At 39.3% G+C, this 14,722-nt stretch overlaps 1 protein-coding gene across 1 annotated transcript; it reads right to left on the bottom strand.

Annotated features, from left to right (window-relative positions):
• Positions 1 to 1,509: 1,509 nt before the first annotated feature.
• Positions 1,510 to 10,830, bottom strand: ODC1 (ornithine decarboxylase 1). Its single transcript, XM_043988916.1, has 12 exons — positions 10,561 to 10,830; positions 7,187 to 7,323; positions 6,261 to 6,394; positions 5,630 to 5,803; positions 5,217 to 5,389; positions 4,797 to 4,931; positions 4,614 to 4,695; positions 4,420 to 4,503; positions 3,701 to 3,863; positions 3,496 to 3,608; positions 3,198 to 3,412; positions 1,510 to 2,668 (listed from the first exon to the last, which is right to left on the bottom strand). Exons 3-12 carry the CDS (start codon positions 6,360 to 6,362, stop codon positions 2,524 to 2,526), a joined length of 1,386 nt encoding a protein of 461 aa, XP_043844851.1. The 5' UTR covers positions 6,363 to 6,394; positions 7,187 to 7,323; positions 10,561 to 10,830; the 3' UTR covers positions 1,510 to 2,523.
• Positions 10,831 to 14,722: the final 3,892 nt, after the last annotated feature.

Here is a 14,722-nt window from a genome sequence, read left to right as displayed (position 1 = left end):
ATACAATAAGGAATACCATGTACTTCAATGTGAATATTGGCTAATTCCTAGAACCAGACAAGTGAATGTTAATTTGTTTGGGGCTATATATTGGGAAAAAGGAACACCTCTCTGCTGTAAATGCAAAGAGGCCCTATTGAGACATTCCTTTAGGTACTGACATTTGCCTCCATTTCTGCTTTCTGCTCCCCTTAGGAAGGCAGACCCTGCTGTTCAGTCATTTCAGTTGTGTCTGACAAGTCACCCTGGTTTGGGGTTTTCTTAGCAAAGATACCGGAGTGGTTTGACATTTCCTTTTATCAGATGAGAAAACTGAGGCAGAGGGTTAAATTACATACCCAGGGGGCAACAGATAAAGCACCAGTCCTGGATTCAGGAGTTCAAATCTGACTTCAAACACTTGACACTAGCTGTGTGACCCTGGGCAAGTCACTAAACTCTCATTGCCTTGCACAATGTTTTTTTTTTTTTAATTACGTACCCAAAATCATGCAGCCAGTGCCGAGGTTAGATTTGAACTCAGGTCTTCCTGACTCCAGCCCCAGTATACTGGGCCATCTAGCATTCAAGAAGCAGACCATATACCTCAGTTAACTCAGCTACCTGAATAACTCACTTGCCCTAATCTAGTCATACAGTGAGTCAGGATAAAGTAAAGGTTTAAAAAAGTTCTTTTTAAGTGGTTCTCTCTCTAAGTCCACAAGCTGGGAGAAAACATTGGTAGAAGTGCATTTAAACCGTTTCAGTACCTCAATTGGCTTATTACTCAGATGCATAGGGACAAAATGTGAAAGGGCTACTAAGAGATGAAATGTAAAAGGGCTACCACCAGATCTCATGGGAGTAGCAGTGTTACCCAATAGTTTATGCAACCCAAATTGAGATTACTTTCTGGTCTACTTATGAAGCATAAATTCTCAAGAAGTCAATATTTGTACCTTTGAATTGTTAACACCTGTGCTAATACACACAAGTAGGAGTCAAAAATGGACATGCATATGGCTAGCTAGGTTCTGATAAACTTTCCTTTCTTCATGTTGTATGAATAGATGTTCTCTTGAAGTGGGGCTTCCTCCCTTACTATACTTCAAAGACCAGGCCCTTCAACAACATTGTTAAAATTCTGCTCAGATAACACACCTCATATGAGCATTTAATTACCCAGCTAAGAGGCAGCAAAGCTAAATAGTGCCAGACCAAGAGTCTAGGACTTAGGCACAAGGAAACAAGTTCAGTTTCCTTCTATATAAAATACTTGACTGTAGACTTTCACAAGGTTGTGAGGAATCGTTTTTGTAAGCCTTAAAGCCCTACAGAAATTGTGGTTAATTTACCACTCAACATTAAAGACTATAATTCGCTAGTTTTTGTTTTTATTGGGCCCAAGGATGAATTTTGGAAACTGATTTAGATTCTTGTGTAGAGAAGGTCCAGAATTATCATGAGTCATAGGAAATAAATATAAGATGCAATGAAGGGTAAACACCTACAAACACCAAAAAAAAAAAATTATTGCTATTGAATTTATTGAGTTGTCACTATTGACAAACATTTTACATTCCTAATTCAATTTGCAACTGTACCTTGTCCCAGTAGCAAGGATGAAAAGAATGGAGGAGAAAAAATAAGAGTTTAAGGTCTAAGGCGGCAATGACATGCCATCATGCATCTTTTTGCTTTGACTCATATTATCTTAGCTAAACAAAGATGTCCTATCACCTCAAAAAATAAGTATGCAAGGGCATTAAATAGCCATTAGATAACAGCCAACTGGCTTAGGACATTGTTTTGACCTCTATAGCTACAAGTAAATGACTGTTTAGTAGCAGAAAAGGCTTGAGCATCTCAATTATTGTCAGTCCTTTTACTTTAACCTTCTACCTGAAGGCCTTCTTTTCTAGCCATTACTTTCAAAAAAGGAAGGACAGAATTTGCATCTTAAGTACAGGACCTTAATATAGTAAATAGAAATACCTTGGATCCTGACAGACATTACAATGGGAGTTCAGAATGTATACTTCCACTACCCCTATTACCGCACCCCCCCCCCCCAACTAGAAGAAATCCTTGGCTAAAACCTTAAACTGAAAAGAAACTGAATTTGATCTATGTATTTATGGTTACTTGTCTTAATGGCATAATATGCAAACCAGTTTTGAATGACCATAAGAATTTCCCAATACCTAATTATTTCAATATACTTTTATTTTAAAACAGGTCACAACACTAAGCTCAATCCCATTCTGCCACTGTACAAGCTACAAATGCTTGCTTAGCAGCTGAGGGGCAATCTTTAGAAGCATATTTGAAAAGTGAATAAAAATCCATATAAAACAAATATTCAAATAGTTTCCATAGGAACACAGATAAGTGTGACCCCATCTCTTAGTCTTCCATATTGTTGCATTTGTGCCAAACCCTATTCTTAAAACATACTTAAAAACTCTAGCAGGAATTAAGTTAATGGTCCCCCCAAATGCTCTAATTCAAGCTAAACTTGCAATTAATGGCTACAAACAGCACCTATACATTAATACTAGCTGAAGTACAAGTTGTTGAGTGATGTTCCATTCCACTTTCCCAAGCACAAGACAATGGCAAAGTGTTGATATCCTGATCCTCTACTTCTGCTGGAAAACCTTGGTTCTTGAGTTGTTGCATGCATTGCCTGAGAGACACAGAAGTAGCATATTAAAAAGTCATACTAAGTCCCGTTTTTTGTTGAGTTATTTCAATTGTGTCCCACTCTTCATGAACCCATCTGAGGTTTTCTTGGAAAAGATACTAGAATCATTTGCCATTTTCTCCAATTCATTTTACAGATGAGGAAACAAGGGCAAATAAACAAGGTTAAGCCCAGGATCACACAGTAAGTGTCTGAGGCTGGATTTGAACTCGGGTCTTACTGACTCCAGGCCCAGCACTCTATATCCACTGTAGCACTTAGCTGTCCCATAAGTCTCATAAGACTAAGTATTTAAAAGTATTGACAATATGACTTTACAATTCCCATTACTGTGGCAAACAATAGCAATGTAAATCACTCTTAATGCAGTCATTTCTTTAATACCAGATCTTTCCAAGAAGAGCACTTATGAATTTACATGAATACAAATCCTGAAAGGTGTCTGTATCTACTTACCCATTTTATATAAATATATTGCCAATCATACTATTATGTCATAAAATCAACTAACCATGCTGGCCCAGACATCACATAATAGATAGTGGGTCTCTGGAATCCATTGAAAGTAGAAGCAGCAGCAACAGTATAAGCACCCATGTTTTCAAACAGCATCCAATCTCCCACATGCATTTCTGGTAAATCACAGCGGTCGACAATTCGATCAAGGCCATCACAGGTTGGTCCCCATATGCTAGAAGAGTAATACTTCTCATCTGGTTTGGGTCTCTGAAAAAACATTTAAAGATTTAAGTTATACCACTTTACCAAAGACCTTTACTTGTCTTGTTTCTTAAAGGGACTCTTCTTACCTTTTGTAGAATAGGTTTAACATGTGCATGATCAAACAGGATGCAATTAAATGAGCCATACACTCCATCATTTACATAGTACATAAAGGTTTGGTCATTTGCCTCATCTTCATCTTAAAAAAAGGGAAGGAGAGAATCCCAATGAGTTTTTTTGTATCAGTAAATAAATTTATTTATTTATTTATCACTCTAGACTGCTACGTACCATCAGAACCTGTCTGTTCCTTTAACACAAGTTTTTTGGCAATGATGTTAACTGCAAGAGTGAAAGCTGAGGCAACGTAGTATCTGCCTGGTTCAGCTATGATTTTCACTCCAGAGTCAGAAGGAAAATACTTGTCCAATGCTGGATTGATTACACTTGTGATCTGGGTAAGAGAATAAACCATGAAATATTTATAGGCAAATCCTGAGACAGCATTTACTGATGGCAGTTTTGCAGGGGTTGATTCTCCATGGCATATCAGAATAAGGGTCACTACTAATTAACACAAATACTAAACTCCAGAACACAAAGCACATATTATATACTTATATTCTTATTACTCTTTTCCCAAAGACCCTTATATAATGCGCAGGATTTTTTAAAGTGTTAAGTGATTGTAAAACACCATTTTTTAAAGTTCTAACTTTTTATCAATATCAATAATTACTTTAAAAACTAATACTAATTAAATTTCTATACAAAATACTAGAAATGTTTTGGCTACAAACCACAGAATTTAGTCATGCATATTGAAAGCTAAATTACAAAAAATACAGAAATGGAGTTAAGTAAAAATGAAATTTTGGAAATTTTTAATCATAAGATCACTTAAGAATAAATTAATAGCCAGGCAAATTTTGAAAATTCTCTTCCAGATCCATGAATTTTAACTACCAAGAAATCCTGAAGTTTTAAAAAAAAACTTAAGAATTAAGTACCTCTTCAAACTTAAGCTTTACATCTTCAGAACCAGGAAAGCCACCACCGATATCAAGAAGATACATGTTGAAACCAAACTCCACCTACAGGTCAAGGAAATTAAACTGTCAGATAACACAGCTCATATGCAGTATACCAACCACAGAAATTTAACTTTAAAAAAAAAAAACATCACAAGATGTCGATTACTTACCCCCATGTCAAAGACACAGCGGGCATCAGAAACTGCTTGGACGAAGGTTTCTGGATCAGTACAACCACTTCCCACATGGAAACTGAGGAGAAAAATTATTCAATTATTCCTAACCCAAAAAAAGAAAAAAGACTAAAAGAAATTTGACACCTTCCTATTAAAATTCCAACATGATGAGCTTACCTGACTCCAATAACATCAATATTCAGTTCCTTTGCCCGTTCAAGGAGTAGCCTACTAGTTTTGAGAGTGGCACCAAATTTAACACTTAGACGACAGACAGCTTTGGAATCATCAGTGGCGATCCTTAAAACCAGCCTAGCGAAACAAGAATGAGGCAGTCAAATTTCACTAATGCTAATCATGTTAGGATTCAAATGAAAAGTATAAAATCTTTCATAAGTAGAATCTTTTAAATGCCAATTTGCCATATATTTAAGTAAACTAAGATGGTTTACTCTATTTTACAAAAAAAAAAGAGTTCTGTACCTGTTCTCAACCAAGAGATTAATGTAATCTACAAAATGTAAATATAAACTATATAAGGAATCAGATTTTTAATTATCTCAACCCAAAGTACTGAAATATAGTAAAACTACTTACTTTGCCTTTGGATGAGCTCTGGCAACTTTCATTAGCTCTACTTCACTATCAAAAGTCATCATTTGTACTCCATTGTTGGCAGCATACTTAATTTGTGACACTTGTTTGCATGGATTTGCATAGATTATCCTCTCTGGAGGTACCCCAAGACTCTGTACTAACTGTATTTCAGTCTGGGGAGGGGGAAAGAAAAAGAAGCCATTCGTTATGAGGACAGAATGAAACAAAACCCAAAAAATATACTAGAAGTTATTTCAGCCTTCATTTAATAGTTTAGTCTTTTCCCTAGAACTTAAATTTGACTTATCTTTGTGTGTGTGTATATACATATATATATATATATATATATATAGAGAGAGAGAGAGAGAGAAAGAGAGATTTAGACAATGTGCATATATATAAATAAAGCTTACCTTGCTAGCACAATCAAATCCTGCTCCTATAGTAGCAAGTGTCTTCACTATAGCTCTGCTGTCATTACATTTAACAGCATAAAAAGGAGTTACTCGAGGAAGAGCTTTGTACCATCTCAGATGCTTCTTTAAGACGTCACCAAGGTCGGCAACATAGAAGGCATCTTTATCATCCTGAAATAAGTTAGTATAGAGATTATCTATAAAATGTTTAAACATCTATAATAGTTCACAAAAATATTGCTAAGGCCACCCTTTCTTCAGTCATTTTTTCTTATAGCCTTTCTCCCATCTAGTGAATGGAGAAAGGGATAAAATTTTAATTGATGTTTCTTCATGCCCCAATGACAGTTTCCTTTTGGTTCTGGCTTTCTTTTAGGCTCCAGATACTATTTGTGTTAACAACCTGCAGATAGCAGCTACTTAAGCAATATATGCTTAGCTTAATACTTTTTATTGTTTTTTTTTTGTTTGTTTGGCAGGGCAATGAGGGTTAAATGATTTGCCCAGGGTCACACAACTAGTGTCAAAAGTGTCTGAGGCCAGATTTGAACTCAGGTCCTCCTGAATCCAGGGCTGGTGTTTTATCCACTGCACCACCCAGCTGCCCCCTGCTTAGATTAATACTTACAGAAGAAGAAACTTCATTAATTTTCTGGTCCAGAATATCCTTAGCAGTAAAGCCTTCATCAAGGAAGTTGAAGTCAAATTCATCATTGCTAAAGCTGTTCATGGTTTCTTGGTGTTCCTCTAAAGTGCAACAAACTAGAGTATAAACAAGAAAAGCAAAAAATGTCCTGAGTAAATAAATCTAAATAGGAAAGATACAAAAGCTTTAAAAATTCAATATGAAGCAATAAAGCATTTATTAACTAATTATATAAAAGGACCTGGGAAACTTAAAAAAAAAAAAGAAACAAGGATCTATTTATTAGACGATAAAACAAATATGCTAGCATTTATATAGTGTTCTAATAAAGGTTTTGCGAGACATGTTTATCTCATTTGTTCCTAATATCAGCCCTGTGAGATAGTTCCCTCCAGTTTTTTTTTGTTTTCAGGGCAATGAGGGTTAAGGGACTTGCCCAGGGTCACATTGCTAGTGTCAAGTGTTTGAGGCCAGATTGGAACTCAGGTTCTCCTGAAGCCAGGGCCAGTGCTTTATCCATTTCACCACCTAGTTTCCCCTCCCCCCACTTTAAAGATGAAGAAACTGAGGCTCAAAAAAGGCTAGGTGAACTTCATGGGGTCATATAGCTAGTGAGCAGTAAGGTAATATTTGAAGTCAGGTCTTCCTGCTGCTGGACTTTCCACCCAATACTCTCCCCACTAAGCCACCTACCTGCCTAAAATAACAGCTAAGTAAATACAAATTTCAAGGTAGAAGAGTACACACTTCAGTTGTTTGAAGACAGTATCAGAACTAAGCCTTAAAAGCCTGCATTCCAAACTGGGAGGGGGAGACAAGTCACAGGAAGTCAAGACCCAGAAATGGCATGTCAAAAAAAAAAATCTTAAGATAAATAAAATATATAACAAATAAGTTTAATTACTTACATAGAAAACTAAGAGATGGAATTTAAAGACAAGCTATTTCCAGCTTTGCACCGAAGGTGGTTCTCCAGGAAGACAAAGTCCTGTTAAATATAAGGCTATGATTGTGCCTTCGGTGCAGCCGTTGCACTGAAAGTTCTCTGAAAAAGACAAATAAAATTCACAATTCAAAAAATTGTGTATAAATTGCAAAACCTCCAAAATATTTCTTTAAAAGGACTATTTAATGATAAATTATCATTTTTTTCCTAAGTTCAATGATTTTTTAAATTTTTTATTGGGGGGGGGGCAGGGAAATGAGGATTAAGTGACTTGCCCAGGGCCACACAGCTAGTAACTGTCAAGTGTCTGAGGCCACATTTGAACTCAGGTTCTCCTGAATCCAGGGCCAGTGCTCTATCCACTGAGCCGCCTAGCTGCCCCCCAGAAGTTCAATAATTTTATGATATTACAATTGGGAGACTAATTTAGAGTCATCTGATCTTTTCATTTTACACAGAAGTAGTTTTCAGTGACAGTGCTCTTTTATGATATATGTATGGTTCTTCAAAGCACACCTAGAGATGGAAAGATGTAATAATTCAATATCAGTTGTATGAAAGCTTTTATAGACATTGTGTGCAAATTGCTTTTTTGATGAGCCAAGTGAAAAAATTGCCCTCATCTAACACCCAATTCAGTGTTTAGAAGTTTTAAAATGGTGTTTCACCAACTGCCAAAAAAGCAAAATGAAATTTATAACAAGGTTCTGAAAATTAGTCAGACTTATTTATATAGAATATTTTCACTGAAATGCCTAAAACATCTATCCTAAATTACAAGTACCACAAAATTCCAGGATAGGTTTAATATTTAAAAATTTGAGTCAGACTAATTTTAAGAATCTCGTTTCAATATGGTTTCCTTAGCTGGCTTAAATATTTTGGTAACTGTATTTGCAATCACCATATACTGAAGTAACCTAAACTCTTTAATAGCTGATCTGAAAAAAAGAAGTTGATTATCTTCACCCTCTTCAATAATCTTTCTACAAAACTTATTCTTGAGATTCTGTCACCAGAGTATATTATTTTTTTTGATGTTTAGAAGGAAAAAAAATTGTTGCCAGTAGAATTCTAATCTTTACAAACACAAAATAGAGCAACTAGGTACCATTTGCTAGACATAGTTATTATGAACTCTACAGTCAAAGGTGGGTGATGGTTATTTAATAATTAAGTGAAAAGTAAACCTCCATTGCATTTGAAATCAATTTTAAAATATAACTTTAAAAGAAATTCCTCTAGCTTTACCAACTTCAAAACTTGTTCAAAGGTAAACTAGTAAGTAAAGCTCATCTTTGTCTTTATAAAAACAATTTACCAATGGGCAAAACCAAGGTTTTAAACAATCTATTGTGCAGGTTGTTTTTTCCCTACATTTTTTAAGGTAAGCTTTCAGGTTGGAAATGTCCTAGTCCCTGAGCAAAGTCGTTCATATGTCCATGCTAAAAGGAAGATATGTAAGATATATGCTATAATGTAATTGAAGTGCTCTTCCTTCTAACTTATTTTCTATTTGACATCCACCAAAAATACACTATTTCTTAAACACATTTAAAGTTACTATTTTCCAGACTTAGTTCACAGGTGTGTCCTCTCATCCCCTTGTCTCATTTCTGAACCCAACTGTATTTAATTTGCATTTTGAGATCACCAGAATCAAATTTAGTCTCAAAACCAAATTTTACTTGAAAGTTAACAACTCCTGTGGTTGATGCTCCAGAAAAATCTTGCATTTTGTTTAGCTACTAGTTGGGGGCAAGTGGGGAGGAAGGAGAACTAACTTCATTTTTCAAGTACAATTAAGTCTGACTTTAAAAAGCAGCTGACAATTTTGAATTTTGGTCATTGGAGGTCTGGCACCAGAACTAGTTTTGCCAGCCAGGATATAAGGTCTCTATGGGCTTAAGATTCCATATTTATGTGGGTCTAAAGTATTCATGTTTACTTCTAAATTTTTATAGGATCACCATTAGAATGAATGCTTTCTTTGACCAACTAAGGGAAGTTACTATTTCTAAGATCATTTCAGCTCAACGTTTATCAAAGCCACTACAAGGCCATTTCAGCATGATGACCCAGTAAAGAAAGGAGCAACTCCCACAAGTTTCTGTATCAGATAAGTACTCTTCTAAATAACTTTCATCCAACCTCTCTACCCACCCCCGCAAAAAAGGAAGAAAAATGTCTTTATCAAGGCTAAAACCAGAAAAGGGGCCACCTGTTGGTAAGGTTGGCTGGAAAACACATAAGGGGAATAATTTACTATTATCACAGCTTACATTTATTACAGGATAGCTTACAAGCACTTTCCTCACAACTACCACATAAATTGGTATATTTATCACCCTTTTTCAGATGAGTACTGCAACAGAACATAGATTTAGCGGGTCCTCTAAGTCCCACTAAAGTCGGATCGACTTCTTTTTCTCATCTGGGAAGAACTGAAATGACTTGCCTAAGGCCACAAAGCTTGGTCAAGAGACTGTGGAAACACAGTGCTAAAAGAGGAACCCTTAAGTTAAGGACTCCCTAGCCCACGGTCTTTGCAAACGAGGTCAAATTCGGATGGAGGCAAAGGACTGGGAGAGGGTGACGTGACGGCCCCGAGCGAAAGGTCGCACACGGAATACAGTGGCCGAGTTCGGATCGCCAGGAGTCGGTCCCTGGGCAGCGCTCAACCCCCCACCCCCACCCCCGAATTCAAACAGGGGTAAATTTAAAGCGATTAACTTCCTGTCGCCCGCCCCACTTCAACTCCCCTGAACTGACTATAGAAGAAGTGAAAGGACAGCTGCAGCTCCCTCACCCTCCCTCCTTCTCGGCAAACCGCGTGGGGCCCCACGTAGGGAAAGGAAGCGCCTCCGGGAAGAACCATCAAACCTCAAAAGCGCCCGTTACCTGCGACACCAGCTGGGCCCGAGGCCGCGGCAAGCCAGCGTCCGGGGGAGCGCCCATTCACCTCACACTCGCCCGTGGTGGGTCGGCTTGCCTGCCTCACTCCAGCTCTCGATTTTCCCCCCACCACCCCCCCCACCACCCCCCCGCTCACCGTAGTAGGGTGGTCTCAACCACCGCTCCCTCCTCCGCCTCCTCCCCCTCCGCATCCGGGGTGGTCTCTCCCACCCGCCCCTCAGGAAGCTAGCGAGGGGTATCCGCCCGGCCCAGCTCACCGGCCAACCTCCCAGGGCCCAGAGTCGGCCACGTCCTTTCCCGTCCAGAGGCCGGCACCGGCTTCACAAGGACACGTGGACGCTCTGACCCGTCACCGGCCTCCAGTTGGTTGCCGTCCCAGAGACAGACTGAGCTGCGCTTCCCCACCCCACAACCTCTCACCTTAAAGGGCATGGACTGAGTGGGTAGACCCCATGGAGATGCTGAAGATGAACGGAATTCGACGGCTACGGCGCCTTCCCCCCAACCTCCGCCCCGTTCAGCCGCCTCCTGCCCAGCTGGAGGAGCCGCGCCGAGCCGCCGGCCCGAGGTGGCACTAAAGCTGGTGGCAGAGGAGCTACCGGCGGCGGAGGCTGAAGGGGTCTGACAAAGCCCGAAGGCTCCGCGGCGCCGCTACTTATAGCGCTGGCAGCGTCGTCATGGAGACGCACCAGCTCAAACCAGCCTTGATCGGTTCCGTCCGGGAGGAGGCGGAGGTAGGACCAGCGCCCAATGGGAGAACGAGGTGGGAAGAAGAGGAGGGAGGCGGGCGGTTAAACGTCAGCGTATTCGAATACCGCCCAGAGTGTGCACGCCCCGCCGGCCCGCGCGCCTGGCTCGCGCCATCCCCCGCCTTCCTCTCCGCCCCACCCCCCTCCACGCCCAAGCTTAAGCCGTGCAAGCCCTCCGGCAAACTCACCGACTCCCCCTCCTTGTGCGAGCGGGAGCGCGCGCTAACAACACACCCCCTCGCGCGCCTGAGGGTTTCCTGAAGCGCGCTTCTGCAGACTGAGCAGTTTCTTAGGGCTTACGCGCTATTGTGGGCTGAGGAGCCCCCCATGGGATGATTCTTGCAGCCTTGACGTGGGGTCCGTAGTCCTTTGTGAAAATTAGCCTTAATGAAATGCACATCGTTCCCTAAGCATTTTTCCATCTTTCCTTGATCCACCAGGAAAGCACCATTTGTTTTCATTCGAATTCACACAACCCCGAGGTTAACCAAAGTGGGGAAAGGAGGAACTTTCTTTACTTTCCGGTCAGTATCTTTCTTGGGCCTCCCCGCAGGTCACATTAAAGCCCTCAAGTGTGCTTAGATTCTTCCCAGAGATCTCCGGAACGCGCACACCCCCAAGGGCCGACTTTTGATCTGGGTTTCCTTTTTAAGAGGGAGAGCTATTCTCCGTACACTAATTAACAGTGTTGAAATCTGTTAGGTAAAAGTTGCCTATCTATCTGTGTGTATATATACACACATATATATACATATACATATACATATACATATACATATACATATACATATATATAATATCTATTAAAGGATTGTTGCAGTAATTAGTGAAAAGAATAGGGTTCTAAGTGTATTTTTGGTCCTCAAGCTCCCTTTCCTCCTGGAACCTCAGTTTCCTGATGGGTTAAATGAAAAGGACCTTAGAAATCCTATGTATGGTCTCAGTTCCTATTTTCAGGGAATTGTACTGGATGTTGTTATTTTAGTAGCACTTTAAAGCTTGAAAAGCATTGTTCACACTAATCTTATCTTTTCCCTTTGTTTTTCATCCAGTCATTTCCCCCTTAAACTCACCCCTCCAGTGAACCTTTCCCAGTAATACCAAAACAAAAACAGACACAGCAACAATTCAATCTAACAGTGTATAGGTAAGATACAAATGTTCCACATTTGTAGTCCTCACCCTATTTACTGAAAAAGGGAAGGTGTGTTTCTCGTATAAATTCTCCACATCTGAGATGGGATCATTGAAATTCTCCAGTTTGACTGCTTCTTAATGTCCTTATCATTTCTATTATTGTTTTCCTTTCTTCACCTCGCCCACATCATCACTTCATACAAGATCAGTTGGTCTGGGGGGGGGGTCCCTTCCAGTTCTAGAGTTATGATCCTTTGAACCTCAGTTCTGATTGTCTGGAACTCAGTTTCCTCATTTATAGAATAAGGATATAGGGTTAGATGAGATCCAAGATCCAGCTCTAAAATTGTTTCTGGAATTTTTAACCAGTATCCTGAAGAATATCCTTCCACAGAATAATATCCTGTTTTTCAGCACCCTGAATGGACACTGCCTTCAGAGCCTGCCATGGGTCTGAGCCAAAAGCTTATCAGTCTCTCTTGACCATCCTCCATTATAGCTATGTCATAAGCCTGTGACCAAAAGACAGGAGGTAAGAGAACAACCCTATACAACTGATGTATCTGGATAAGTTTTAAGACCATGGTACCATTGACTGGTTCTAGAGATAATTTAAAGACATAAAAATGAAAATGCTTGATCTTGATGGCCTCCATGGATGCTAGTTCTACCTTCTTCAAGGGACACATTCCTGCTCCTCTTCTGATATGCTCTATACCAACCACCCATATTGATCTCAAATGTCCATCAGGCATCCATGGAAAAACAAGCAGTACTAGTTTTATAATTTATTTCTGTAATTTTGATCCTCCTTTCTAGGATAATATCTCTGAACTTTGCTTCCTGATCTCTGCTTTGGACTTTCTAGTGTTTTTAATTCACCAACTGAAGACATTCTTTTACCTCACTTCTAGATCTACACCTTGAAATCTTTGATCATGACAGTTAAAAAAAGGGCCTGGGTCATTCATGGTTTGCCTTACAAGCCTATCATATACCTTGTGGAGGACCTGCATAAGCAAGCCTTGCAGATGGCTGAAATCATAGAATGGAAGTAGCACACTGGGACCCCTCACAAAGATCAAGAATGCAACAAGAGGGGGCAGCTAGGTGGCGAAGTGGATAGAGCACCAGCCCTGGATTCAAGAGGACCTGAGTTCAAATTCGACATCAGACACTTAACAATTACTAGCTGTGTGAACCTGGGCAAGTCACTTAACCCCAATTGCCTCATCAAAAAAAAAAAAAAGAAAGAATGCAACAAGAAAGTAAAAAGTATTATAGTATGTAAATCATATAAATGTATTTGTACAGTTATACTATTAAGCTTTTAGCCAGAGATATACTGTTACAGTCACATACATGCATATACACAGAAAGAGAGGAAATGTGGTGTCGGTCTAGACTTGTGATTTCATTGGTATAGGGAACTTTCTAAGATTATAAATTGCAAAACAGTTGCTGACATGTATATGGGTACATACATAAAATTATCTATAATCAGATCTTCAAGGCTTACTTTAGTCATTCATTTGGTCTGTAGTTCCCCCCACCCTACTCCCCATACCATTGTCAATAGCAAGACATCCTTTTCCTTCCACACCCATACACACATCAAGCTGTCACTGGGCATAGCAACCTTGCCCAGTTTGGTCCATCTGTCCCTGATGAGAAAAAAAGTGGAAGTGACTGAAATATAATTACCTCTACTCCTAATGCTTGAGGCAAACTTTCTTTGAGAGTCAAGCACCTGGAGTCTGGTAGCTGACTCACAGAGAAGGGAAGTTCCACAAAGGTAGTCTGATGCAACATGATGAGAGGGATAAATTTGATACAGGAATATATATTGATGAGTAAATTACATCCATTTAGATGTATACTTTAAAAATATTTTCAGTGTACATCAATATCTTCCTCAATTAATAGAGAGTAGAGGAGTAGCAAATTATTGTGAAATAAAGCATTGAATAGAAGTTTACATTTATTTTGCAATGATATCTTAAATTTAAAGTGCTTTAATATTCATTGTCTCATTGGAGTCTCTGCAAACTTTTGATGAATCACGTCCATTTTATAGTCGCTTGGAAAATGGTTTGCCTACGATCATTCAGCTATTAAGCAGCACGAGCAATTCAAAATGTCACCCTTGTGATATCATTGGTCCTCTTCTAGAATAAAGGGCAAATAACAACAACAACAAGAAGCAGAGTTAGAACTTGGACCCTGTTTTCCTAGCTCTTATTCTAAAACTCTTAAGTGGAGATTCTTATATAGATCTATGATCTCATTAGGGTCAGTATTCTCTCTTCTTCTGCAGATCTGCAGGTCCATACCTTCTCATCCTGTGAAATTCTTGTCCATGTATTTTTGTACATGGAGGACCCACTGGACATACTGTTGATATTCCTCTGATTGTTCTAATCCCTTTGGAGTATTAATGTATGAACCATTTGGACTATTTATCTCTCCTCTCTCATTCCCTATATGTAATGGACCAACCTCCTTTTCTGCTCATACATGTCTTTGATAATGTCTTTTATGCCACTTTTTGTTCCCAAGTTATTGTGGGTATCATGCTATAACCTGCTTATACCCAGCATGCCTCTTCACCCCTCTCAAAACTTTGCATTAACTGTATTTCTAAATCCCTTGAAATTCTACTATGCCATGATTTATAGCCATCTAGCATTCCCAGG

This window comes from Dromiciops gliroides, chromosome 2 (assembly GCF_019393635.1).
Source record: "Dromiciops gliroides isolate mDroGli1 chromosome 2, mDroGli1.pri, whole genome shotgun sequence".
Classification (NCBI taxonomy): domain Eukaryota; kingdom Metazoa; phylum Chordata; class Mammalia; order Microbiotheria; family Microbiotheriidae; genus Dromiciops; species Dromiciops gliroides.
This window is presented reverse-complemented; position numbering and strand designations above follow the sequence as displayed.